The 13,042-nt window shown below is 51.6% G+C and overlaps 1 protein-coding gene across 1 annotated transcript in view; it reads left to right on the forward strand.

The window, feature by feature from the left end:
• GAB2 (GRB2 associated binding protein 2) overlaps nucleotides 1–13,042 on the forward strand; it is a 102,614-nt gene that overhangs the window by 74,972 nt on the left and 14,600 nt on the right. The window contains exons 3-4 of the mRNA XM_076328435.1: nucleotides 7,776–8,016; nucleotides 11,636–12,222. Of these exons, the coding sequence (XP_076184550.1) occupies nucleotides 7,776–8,016; nucleotides 11,636–12,222 (828 nt within the window). The remainder of the gene's footprint in view (nucleotides 1–7,775; nucleotides 8,017–11,635; nucleotides 12,223–13,042) is intronic.

A 13,042-nucleotide genomic window follows, 5' to 3' on the forward strand; every position in this document is an offset into this window, starting at 1 on the left:
AAGGGCATGTTTTCTGGGGATGAACTGACCCCTGCTCACACTGACCCCCGGGCTGCTTTGCTTGCCAGTTCAGGGACACGGTATTGCAGCCATGAGGGTTAATGACTCCTTTTGTCTCCTCTTTCAGCTTTTGCAGTTGATGCGGCTGATATTGCCCCATCTGAGCATACCGGGCTCACCTGAAGCCGTGCGAGAAATTCGGGGCTGTACCGCAAACCCCTGTCCCCATCTTGCCCCCTGTCTCCATCTTCCCCCCTACACCCTATGCAGCACCTACCCCCTCTTTCCTTTTAACCCATCAGCTAAAATACCACTCAGGGAGCAAAAAATAACATTAATCCCAGATAGAGGAGAGAAAAATGGGGCCAAACTCCTGTGGTTTGGTCCCATGCACGGGTGAAAATGCACCCATGAAGAAGGGGGCTCTGAGAGGAGAAATTTGGGGATCCTCTTCCTTTCCCCATCTCTGCCTTGCTGAGTGATGGCAAAGCAGACCCTTAACAGCGCTGCTGTTTTATTGACTCCCCGGCAAACCAGGAGTTATAATGTTTCTCCCCCAAGGTAAGGAGAGATCGAAATAAATTACTTCGGTAAAGAGCCGGGAATGGCAGTTCTTCTATAATACAAAGTGCAAATATTTGGGCCTCTCATGTGCTCCCTTGAATAGAAATGGTACGAAATTATGCATAAGTAAAATGCGTTCACATTTCCTCCTAGCGAAAGTTTTTCTTTGCTCTCCTGGAGCATTAAAGACCTACGCTGTCGTCGCCATAAAAAGGGCTATAAAATTTAAAGCAAGCTGTGGCTGGGATTAGGCTGGGATTCTCCCTTTCTCCTTCTCCATCCCTGCTAAGTGAGGCGTGCACCCGTGTTTGCTCGAGCAAGGAAAGGCGCCCACATACTCCTCGCATTGAACAATAAGGAGGATGAGAAGAAATTTGTTCAGGACCTAAAAGCAAGTTTTTCCTGGGCTAGTGGATACAAAGTCGATGGCACACCAGCCTCTGGGCTTTCACCCTGCCTGTTGGTGGCATGTTGGACCACAGCGTTGGCATGATGTCCAAGGGAAAGCCCGGTTAGGAAACGCCAAAATCACTAATCATCATCATAAATAGTAATAACCAATAATAATAACCAATGCCCTCCTCCAAAACAGGATGCCAGAGCTTCATTTCACACAGTGAGAAAGCTGGTTTGATGCTGGGCTGTCATGAGGCTGCCTCTGGAGCGGGAAAAAGACCCTTTTCTCACATAAATGTGTCATCTCTTTTGATAGCTCTTAGGTTTCAACAGCTGCAGCCCTGTCCTGCTGCACTGGCCTCTGCAGACCGCTCGTACCTCCAGCCAGGTTTGCTAAGGATGCCCCTGGCATCCGCTGGAATCGCATGTGCCACCCGCAGACAGAAAGCAGATAATTCTGCACATCCCCATTGCCTTGTCTTTGGCACCTTATCCCTACCTGAAAAAGGCGAAAATACCCCTCCCTTAAGACCCCTTTGTGTTTTATACAGTTACAGCACAGCATCTTTGCCCTTTCCCTCTGTTCCAGCCTTTTTTTTTTTTTCTTTTTTTTCCCCCCATTTAATCCCTCATCAAATTGGTGTTGCAATGTTAGAGATGATGATTCATGAAGCAGAGGGTCAGAGACGAGGTTGGTTCTGCGGAACAAATGAAGCCTGTCCCAGCCCACGCTGCCACCCTGGGATTGTCCTTTGTCCCCGGCTGTAGGTCATTGTCCCACTCCAGGGCTGTCAGATAAGGGTGTCCCAGGTGGGATGCTCAAGGTCATGCGTAAACCAGGGCTGCGAGCATCCACCTTCATCTGCTTTTATCTCCAGCACTGAAGCCCTTATAACAAAAATAAATAGGTGCACACCAGGCAGCCCTGTCTGGCCAAATGTTAGACCTCCAAATATTGACACAAAATGTTGAGTTCCACAATCGAGCGGCAGATTTGCTCTTTAAAGGGTAGCTGCCATGTGCGGGGCGTGCTGATATGATACAGAGCTGGGTCACCGCCACCAAGGGGTGTTTCCTAGGGCAGGGATGGGATTTTGCGCACAGCCTCATCTCCCAGAAGCAAACCTGTGTTCTCCAGGGAGAAGCATCGCATCGTTTCTATTGCAGTCTCTCTCCCTTTTGCCCCTTCGTCCTTCAAAGAATTGATTGCTGCTAAAATAACTGAGATATATAATGCTTTGAGGTCAGGATGATCTGACTTGGCTCCTTTCCCTCTCTTCTTGCTCACTTGCTCTCCAGCGCTGTGATTTTTTCATGGTTCCCATGCTTCTCCGAGACAAACGCTCTTACGTTGCCACTATTTTTCAGTTGTTTCATACAAATGCAAGCAGAGCACTGACACTAACGGGCAGAGATGATGCTATTTATTACCACTCGTCTTTGTCTCACTGTCTCTCCCATCGACTCTTTCTTGGGTAATTCTTCCCATCCTATGTTGGATGCTTAAATAATTGGGGGATTTCACTATTGTCAGTAGAAGAAACTTAAGTGGACCAGCTTAGGCTAAGTATCATTTAGATGGCTGAAATCGGGTAAGAGAAACCATGCCCTCAGCCCTCTGTGCAGCAGATCCCTGTCTGTAAAGCTCCTTTCCCTTGGCCAGTCTGTCCTGACCATTTTCTCAAAGCAAATGGAAATAAGCAGCAGAAACTGGAAAGGAAAAGCTCAAAAGCCCCATGTCACTTTTGTCCTCACCCTTCAGCTCCACTGCGGTGGATGCAGCTGCATCTACCTTGCCCCATCATCACTTTTGGGGAGCTCCACTTCCCCTGCTTTGCACCCCAAATTTGGGCGACACTGAATATTAGGGTACCTGTGTCCTTGCACGCAGCTCCCCACCCTGATGGAAACCGGAGAGGGGAAATTATCCAAATCAGACGCCCTTTCCAACTAACCTGCTGGAGGAAACCTTTAGCGGGCAACCTGCCAAGGCGTTCTCAGACTGACAACAGCTCTTCCAAATGCCATCCAACTTGGAGGTGATAGGGAAAGCTCGGTAAATAAACCTTCCTCGGGTGCCACGCTCATTCTCGTGGCATCCCAGGGCCTCCTGGCAGCATGGTGGCATGGTGACTCATCCATTGGACATGTTGTTTGTTATCTCCCTGCCAGGAGAAGCACACGGAGGGCTTGTTTTGGTAGGGTTGTTTGTCTTTTTTTTAATTATTTTTTTGTATTTGTGCTCGAGGAGTGAGCTGACAATGAAAGAGGAGGTGCAGGCAGATTCCCACGGGAGAAAGTTCCCCCTTTTTTTGCTAATAAATGATGGAGCTGCTCTACAGAGTGGGGACGACGACAGCGCATGAGCACACTCTGCCCCGCGCCCTCCTAGGGATTATTTCCAGTAGATTTCTACTATTCCCTCACAAAAAAAATCTCACCGGCCATAAGTTTTAACTGGCACGAAGTCAGCGGTGCGGTCCGGGGCATTTTGTGGCCTGATTTACAGGGCAGATCTGAGGAGCCCTTATCTGCGAGGCCCCTTGGACCAGTTTGCCCTTGCCAGCGTAGTGTGGGCATCATGGGGAATTTCGTGCCGCTGAGGGATGCCAAGCAAACCTGGCACCTTTGCTGCCATCATCAACGGGAGCGCAGGAATTTAGCTACACCCCAAAATCACCTCCTTCCCAGGGGCATCATTTCAAGTCTATGGGATACGGGGAGTTGTAGTCCCAGCCTCTGCCTTCAGGCGGGGAAAGCTGACATCGCGGCTGCGGTGAAAAAGGCTGTTCTGAGCAACAATTTCCGAAGGAGGCTGAGTAATTATTTCGCTCAGATAAGCCCAGGAACATTGTGTGAAGCTATGTGCACACAGCAATAGTCGAGTGCTCTGAGCAAGGGAATTCAGAGCTGTCAGCAAGGAGGGAAATGCCACTTTGGGGGATTGAAAACATTCATAAAAAATTCCTGGCTCCCAGCCTAGTCCGTCCTGTTGCCGGACGTTCTCTGTGCTCACAGTTGCGTATTTTTGCTTCAGGGATGGAGTCGCAAGGAGGTTTTTTTTCCCCCTCTGCTGCAACGCATGGCCAAAAAGGCACATCTTAACCTGGACTAGCGAGTGACGAGCCTTCAGCCGACCGAAGCCCACCCGGCACCGTGGGGTTTTGCAGGGCTGTGCTGGCTTATCCCCACCGAGCCTCTGGCTCACTTTCTCGCAGGGACCAGCGCAACAGCTGTAGCATGAGCCCAGCGAGATGTATGCATGCAAGCTGTGCTGCTGACATCGAATTTTAAGTTGTGAGCGTCCAACGCCGCCTTTTCCAGACCGTGAGAGTCCAATTCCCCGAACTCGGAGGAGAACCGGCCAGGAAACATGGGGTTAAGATGACACTTCCCACATGGCCCCACTACATAACCTTAACTCTGCCCCGGGGAATGGCAATAGGAACTGGAACAGTATCTTATCCCTCCTTGGCTGTATTATTTGATACATTCCCTCAACATAAACTCAAGATCGCAACATAAAGCCAAGGGATTTGAAGGCTGTGTCTATGCTGTTAAATAAAGGAGGGCCACGGGTTTATCCATGGCCCCGAGGTGGATGGCCATGAGGGATGGAGAAGCATCATTCTTTTTGGCTCGTGGCTGGATTGAGTTGAGCGTCTTTGGTGATGATGCGGGTGGGACCGATGCCTGGAGGCGTCCGGATGGGACCCCCTGGACTTTATTCACTAAGTGTCCCGCATGGACACGGGAAAGGAGTATTGGTCCTCATCGCCTGGGAGCTGGGCACTGCAGCATGGCAAGCTGAAATGGCTTTGGGACCTCTGGCTCGTAATTCACACTGTATGCCTTACCCTCATGGGGACCTCTCTCCGTTTCAGGCCAACGTGAAAGCACAAATGTCTTGACTTTTCCCTTTAGCATGTACTAGTCATCAAATACTATTTTTCTGTCTCAATTTCCTTTCTTGCCTCCTTTTCTGCCCCCCCGCAGGACCCAGCATCAGCGTGTGACCTGGGCGCATGAGCTGCCCTTTTTTCTAGTGCAAAAAACCCCACAACATAAAAAATACAGAGCAATCTTGGCAGTCCCCTTCTGCAGCCGCAGGATTTATCTTCCCAGCCCTCGCAATACCCTCCCAGCCCCGTGAAGCAATCTATCTCTCACCTGCTATTACAGAGTTCATCTCACAGACCTAATGGAGTACGTGAGTCCTGAATTTGCTCCCGCTAATGCTCTTGGTGGCCGGGTCACTGTGGGAAGCGAGCTGGGAATTCATTTTGAAAATCAATGTAGACGTCAATAGAGCGGCTTCCCCCAGGGAAGCGACGTGCTTTTTAACAGGCGTTGCCGCCTGCTCCCCTTCGTCCCCCGTTTTGTTTTATGCGGTCGGAGTAGCCACAGAATAATTCATCCTGCTTTCAGTGAGTGTGTCTTTTGCACTGCGCTCTCCGGTTTCCCCAAATCAGACTGATTTTGGGGAAAAGATTAAGGTCCCCTGGCAGTGCAGGATTCACTGGGCTCCTCAAAGTGTTATGATTTGAACTTGCTGTGCCCCAGTGTGATGCTGGGGACCGTCTCCTCCGTGCAGCCCCAGCTGTCCCCTTAGGCTGTGTCGGCACGAATAAATTGGTATAATTTCTAACTCCCGGGAGTATTTTGGCCTGCCATGGCTTTTCCATGCAATGGCAAGTGCAGAGCCTGCAGGGATAGTGTTGGAGGACTGCTCAGGGCAGAGGTACCTCAACCCAGCGCAGTTCACAGCTGTCCCCAGAGGTAACCTTCATGCTGGGATGGGGAGACAACACCAACCTGCAACCTCGCACCGTCCTTGGAAGAGTCTTGGCCAAAGCCCAATGTCATGGGCAATTCTTGGCCATGATTTGGGAGGTAGCAAGACTGGGAGGCTGTTCCTGAGAGGCACTTTGAGAGCAGGCCCCCTGTTTTTGATAGCAATGTGGGTATGGGCTCTACCACGCTGGTTGACCTCAAATCACTTAATTTGGGACTAAGGTTTGTGACTTGTAGAGCTCTCAAGACTCCTTTTCCAATGGGGATCAGTCTGCACTGCTATGGGATAAATATTTAATAAGAATGAGGGTCAAGGCATTGTTTTGTCCAAGGACACCGAGACGGCCTTTTACTCCCATGAAAAGCACCAAGGGATCTTTAATGCCAATGCAAAGAAGGCAGGAATCGGAGTTTTAAGCTCTCATCCCCCACCATTAATGTCAGTGTTAAATATTGATCCTTTCTGTGTTTAGCACGAACCAAACAACAAAGTCAAGCCATGCTCTTTGGCTTTTATTAATGTACTTCTTCTGCATCAGGTGAAGTTTGCAGTAACGCCAGGAAAAAAAAATGTAGCGGCGGTGAACGAGCAGCAGACAGATCGATTTTGTATCTTGACACGATTCAGAAGGCGGTGAAAAATCACCCCATGCGAAGCATCTCCTTATCCCAGCCACGACAGCCATTTTGTAGAGAACTCATTCCTCTGCAGCGTAAGAGAGTCAGGCCCAAAATTTCTGGTAGGATCTGGGATTTGAGGGAAGGAATGGGAACAAGAGGTTGGAAATGTGTAAAATCCCCCTCGTCCCCGTGTCAGAGCAGGTTCCCTTATGGGTGTCTGAAGTCAAATTTGAGGAGCAGGTGGACATCGTGTTGGGGGAAACCTGGGAGCAATTCCAAAATCAGTGGTGGCCAGAAAATGGGTGGATTTACCCAGGGAAAGATGGCCTTTTTGTTAGGGTTTAGGGTTTTTTCTGTGTTTTGCATCAGCACCAAATAAATGTAAATCACAGGTATTATAAAGGGTGACTTCAGTGAACCGCCATAAGTGGTTTTCACGTGCCAGGAGTGCATGCATGGCCTGGAGACCATGCATGGTCTTCTGCATGGTCTTCTGCAGCCAGAGATGGATCAGCTTTCCCAAAATACTCTGCAGCTTTTGGGTTTTCTGGGGTTTGGGGTTTTTTGTTTGTTTTTTTTTTTTGTAATGGGGGTTTACAGCTTGGCTGTAAAAATCCATCCCTGGTTCAAATTCTTGGAGCATGCTTATTAGAGGGCTGGAGTAGCCAGGTGATTATTCCTGACCTCTGGGATACTCTCTGTTGAAATGAATTTAACATTTTAAAGTGTATTTCTCCTTGAGCAAGGCGAGGAGGCACTAGGAGTCACGCCTTGGGCCTGCATCCCATTTTACTAGCAGAAAACAGCAGGAACTCTGTTGAGGTCACAAAATTAATAAAGAATTGGGGAACATGGGAATATTTTTAATCTCTGCTGTCATTACGTCCATCCGCATTCCCACCCCGTGCCTCAGTTTACCCAACTGTAAAAGGATAGCAGTGATGCCCTTACACAGAGGGATGGGGATGACTTAAATCACATCTCTAAAGCCACCTACAAAAGGTCTCTAAGAAAAGACAGAAGCAGAAACTGCGATGTGAAAGCTCTTCTCTTCCTTTTCCTTTTTAACCAGGTTTTAACAACACACTGAGCTCCCTGTGGATTGGGCTGACATCCCCCAGACATCCCTGCAAGCCACTAAGCATGTGATAAAATATGAGAAAATTATAAAATATGATAAAATGATAAAATATGATAAAATATTTGTTTCCCTACATGGTACCTATAGTTGCATGTGCTCCAAGTAGAGGAGCCTGCTGCTGAGTGCATCACTCAGAGCCATAAGCAAACCTCACCGACCTCCGTAAATGCCAGAGCATTTAAGTAGGGAAAATCCTGGGAATACAGGCTGTGGGGTCACTGCATCTGGCCGCTCACCAGTGTGTTTTTTCCCTTCACAGATACCCTGCGGAGCATCGCCTCCATGAACCACGCGCCACGGTCCTCCCCAGCAGAGCTCAGCGGTGCCAGCCATCATCTTCTGCGAGAGCGCAAGTCCTCAGCGCCATCCCACTCCAGCCAGCCCACCCTGTTCACCTTCGACTCGCCCTCCAGCCACCTCCAGAGCACCCTGTCTGCCAGTGCCCCCCAGGACTACCTTTTCCTCCACCAGTGTATGAGCAGAAAGTCAGAAAACGCAAGGTATTGTAGCCCGCCTGGGAGCAAACCTTGGGGACAGCTGAGGGAGGGCTGGGGGTGAGCGGCTCAACCCACCTCCATCCTTGGAGGTCTGCAGAACCCAGCTGGAGAAAGCCCTGAGCGATGGTCTCATCTCATCGCGGCTGGGAGGAGGAGGTCGGAGCAGCGACCTTCCAAGCTCCCAGCTTTCCTAGCTTTCTGGATTGTATTAAAAACTGGCTGAATGGCCGGACCCAGAGGGTGGCGATGAGTGGCACAAAGTCTAGTTGGAGGCCAGTCACTAGCAGTGTACCCCAGGGGTCAGTACTGGGTCCAGTGCTGTTTAACATCTTCATTAATGATCTGGATGATGGGGCAGAGTGTATGCTCAGCCAGTTTGCTGATGACACCAAGCTGGGAGGAGTGGCTGATATGCCAGAGGGTAATGCTGATACACCAGAGGGACCTCAACAGACTGGAGAAATGGGCCAGCAGGAACCTCGTGAAGTTCCACAAGGAGAAGTGCAAAGTCCTGCACCTGGACAGGAACAACCCCAAGCGCCAATACCTGCTGGCGGCCACCCAGATGGAAAGCAGCTTGGCAGAAAAGGACCCGGGGGTCCTGGCAGACACCAAGTTGAACACGAGCTGGCAATGGGTCCTTGCAGCCAAGAAGGTGAATGGTATCTAGGGCTGAATTAGGCAAAGTATTGCCAGCAGGTCGAGGGAGGTGATCCTTCCCCTCTACTCAGCACTGGTGAGGCCACACCTGGAGTGCTGGGTCCAGTTCTGGGCTCCCCTGTGCAAGAGAGACATGGACATACTGGCGAGAGTCCAGCAAAGGGCCACGAAGATGCTGAAGGGACTGGAGCATCTCCTCTATGATGAAAGGTTGACAGAGTTGGGACGGTTCAGCCTAGAGAAGAGAAGGCTCAGGTGGGGATCTCATCAATGATTATAAATACCTGCAGGGAGGGTGCCAAGAGGACGGAGCCAGGCTCCTGTCAGTGGTGTCCAGTGCCAGGACCAGAACCAACAGGCACAAACTGAAACACAGGAGGGTCCCTCTGAACATCAGAAAACACTTTTTCAATGTGAGGGTGACTGAGCACTGGCACAGGTTGCCCAGAGTGGTTGTGGAGTCTCCATCCTTGGAGATATTCAAAAGCCATCTGGAGACGGTCCTGGGCAACTGGCTCTGGGTGGCCCTGCTTGAGCACAGGGCGTTGGACCAGATGACCTCCAGACATCCCTTCCAACCTCAACCACTTTGTGATCCTGCAGACGGGGCCCTAATTCCTGCCTTTAACCAGAAGAAACACAACCAGAGGGATGGGCAGGGTTTGCACCGCTCTGCCGTTCATCCCTGCTGTAGCCCAGAGCTCGCTGGGCTTTGCGGCAGCTCGTGGTGCACGGTGTGGTATTTCTGAGTGAGCGACATCTCTCCGCCTCCGGACCCAGCCGGTTGCCTTAAATAGCGAGGAGTTTTTTTGGCGTGAAGAGTTTTGGCTCGCGAGAGCGGCGAGGAGGGAGGGAGGGAGAGAGAGACGGTCGGAGCCCAGCTGGCGTGAGGTGAGAGCAGAGCCTGGGCTGCAGCCTCCGCTGGGCTTTCCTGCTGCAGCTGCCTTTCCCGACCCGAAAAACAACAACAGAAAAAGGCTCAGAAAAATTAACTTCAGATGCAGTTAATGGAACAGTGCTTTAAAAAAGGCCCTCTGATGCTCCAGCTGTGAGGATACCTAAAAGCCACCCTCCGAGAGCCCGAGCGCGGCTGGAACACCGAGGAGGAGGGAGCAAGCACTGATGCTTTGGGGGCAGAGACAAACCAGCCAGCGGCAGCTTCTGCAACTGGGCCAGAAATAATCGCCCCAATCAATGCCCAGTGCACAGGGCCAGGCTGCAGGCCTGCTGGGAATCCCTCCCCTTCCAGCTCCGGAGATCTTACTTTACTCATCCATAAAATGAGGGTAATAGTAGCTAATTGGTCAGCGATGCTGAATAATTAACCCATGAGATGCTTCAAGTCCTCGGCCGAAAGGACCTTGCCAGAGCCCAGACATCTGCCGGGCAGACTGAGCTCCAAAGGCAGCAAGGATTCATTTGTCATATCGCAGCATCCCTTGTTTTTTCCCCAAATAAGCCCTATTTCTGAGCGCCATCTCGTGCTGGCTCCATGAAACAGAGTCCCTGTTGTACCTGCAGAGCATCAACCCCGCCGGCGCAGCGTAAATCAGCATCTCCCAGCTTTTCCCATAGGGCTGGCACTTCCCCAGTGATTTGCCGCAACTGGAAACCCTCCCCCTATAACCATTTCACTTTTTCCCAGCGTGGTGATTGATACAGGGCAGGACTCTCCTCCACAGGGAGATGTTTAAATGGGGCTGGCTAGCCCTTTCTGGCTGTGAGCATGTCGTCTTCAAAAGCCTGACCCACGCCTGGTTATACCTCTGCGAGCAAAAAGACCCAGCCCAAGGCTACCTGTCACCCTCTCATGGTGTGTGAGCATTAGCTCTTCGTGGCAGGGTAACCCTTTTTTGGATCTTTGCTGTATTTTCTTCTTCCACGCTGCTTCAGATGGCTTGGAGGAAGGCATCATCATCACCCACGTTCAGCTCTGCCATGTCTTGCCCTCATGTCCCAGCGCTTCCACAGCAATGCTCACATTTCCCCAAGTCTTTTGGGATGGGGGTTGAGGCGGAGGGGGGGGGCAAAAGTCCAAGTGGCCAATTCAAGCATTCCCTGACTCAAGAAAATGTCATTTGCTGGGGTTAGGGGTGCAGAAAGCCCACGGGGCTCATCATCTTCTGCAGTGCTGGAGCGTTGAAAGAGGAAGCAGCAGGAGGGATAAAACAGGAGGTGAAACACCTCAGAGGGAATTGGTGGAGCAGCGGTGCCTAATGAGCAGTTGTTAGAGGACCGAGGTCTCCCCAGTGCTCGCCCTCTGTCCTGGCTGGTGTACCCAGGCATGACTGCAATACAAATCAAGGAATCATTAGCAAGGCACGAACCTAATGACCACACTGCCTCACCCAACCCAAGGCACTCGAGGGCTTTTATAAATCTCAATTCAACCCTGAGGTTTATTCCTCCTCCCCTGCGGATCAGGGCTGCAAACCCAAAAACCCAGCTGGGGAGTGTCCTTGCCTCCCCAGGACTTGCCCTGCAAGAGGGAAGGGTGGCGGCATGGCTGGAGGTGTTGAAATAATCCCCATCAGGAATTTTTCCAGTCCCTCTCAAACGCATTTGCAAGGCAGATGTGAGAGTAAGCCTCCCTCCTGCACAGCGGACGGGCGGCCGACGCATGATGGCGATGCTGATGGGGTAGTGCTTTGCAGCCGTGTCTTGGGTCGCTGTCAGCTGATGCGAAAATTGCCCTTTTGGAGCAATTTATGTCTGAATAAAAGGCTCATTCCTGCCCATAGCCCCACCATGGAGCTCAGCGCTCCCACCTGTGACGGGGTCATTTTGAAGGTGTTTTCAGCACAAAACAGGTTGTGGGCACGTTTGGAGGGGTCTGAGGTGTTCCCATTGCCCTGGGGTTGGGCAATGTGGGTCGGGAAGGTGACAAACGGGTTGCAGAGCTCGATGCACCTCAAGACTGGATCTCCCCCCATCTCAGCCCCCTTCTCCCCTTCCTCCGCAGGAGCGCCAGCTTCTCCCAAGCCACGAGGTCCGCCTTCTTCATGCGGAGCGACACAGCAGTCCAGAAGCTCTCACAGGGCAATGGTCACTGCATGAACGGTGTTGGCGGACAGCTCCACGGCTTTTACAGCCTGCCGAAACCCAGCCGGCACAACTCAGAGTTCAGGGACAGTGCGTACGACCTCCCACGCGCCTTCGGTTCCTACACCCACCCCAAGTCGAGCCTCACCAGCTCCGAAACAGATAATGAGGAGGTCTACACCTACAAGACTCCCAACAACACCCTATGCAAGGAGTTTGGGGAGCTCTCCACAGACTCCTATGACATCCCTGCCACCCCGCTCTCCGTCTACCAGATTCCCAGGACATTTACACTGGACAAGAACCACAACGCTCTGGCTGTGGCCGCCAGCGACTCACCCGCCGCGCCACCCCCGCGGCCCCCAAAACCTGGGCAGACAGAGCCACGGTGGGGCAGCCCGCCCCAGCGGCCCCAGCCCAGCGAAAGCTTAGGGCTGGCCCCCATGGCAGCCACCATTCCCCGGAGAAACACGCTGCCGGCAGTGGAGAACAGCAGGCTTCACCGAGGTGAATTTGAGGGTGGGGAGCAGGGGGTCTAGCAGCCTTGCATGGGATGGTCCCATTGGGTTGCAGTAGGGCTGGGGTGGCTGTTGGCGTCAGCCAGGAGGTCGAACACAAAGAAGGTCTCCCTGGTGAGGATCTGGCCCTGCTTTTTGCATGCAATGGGCATGGAGAGGCATCCTCAGGGCTCTGCCCACCCAAGCTGCTCAGCTGGCTCTTGGCTGTTTTGTGCTGTGGACCAAAACCCCAAACCTGCTTGCCCGTGCAGCCCTTCACTAGATTTTGGTGATTTTGGCCATTTTTAGCTTGCTTTTAGTTCAGTTCATAACCAGGATTATCAGAATGCACTTCAGCCTGGAGCTAGCTTGGTTTTGCTCGCCAGACGGGGACATAATTTTGCACATCTCCAAGACCCAATACACCCAGTGCAGCAGAGATGCCCTTCCCATTGGGCATGGATGGGCCGTGGATGAGCTTGCCCTTTCCAAGTCTTATGCCTAGGATGAAATAGTTGCAAAGTAACTTAGAAGAGGCAGTTGGAGAGAAAACGTACTGTAAATGATACACGCAGTTCCCTGAAATGCCTCTTCCATCTCCTCCTACCTAAATACCGACATTTAGGCTGAGATCAGACCCATGCTCATCAGTAGATAGACCAGTCTAAGAGCTTAGCACCCCATCCTCACCCCGTCCTCCCCTTATCGGAGGCTGCCAGCCCTTATGTCTGCTGAGCGAGCTGTAACAGAGCTCTCCCTTAACCCAGTTTTGTCACCGTGATCTACCTTATCTGACGTCTTCACCCCTGGGATTTTGCAGCTCTTTAACA

The sequence above is a fragment of the Aptenodytes patagonicus genome, chromosome 1 (genome assembly GCF_965638725.1).
Source record: "Aptenodytes patagonicus chromosome 1, bAptPat1.pri.cur, whole genome shotgun sequence".
NCBI classification, from domain to species: Eukaryota; Metazoa; Chordata; class Aves; order Sphenisciformes; family Spheniscidae; genus Aptenodytes; species Aptenodytes patagonicus.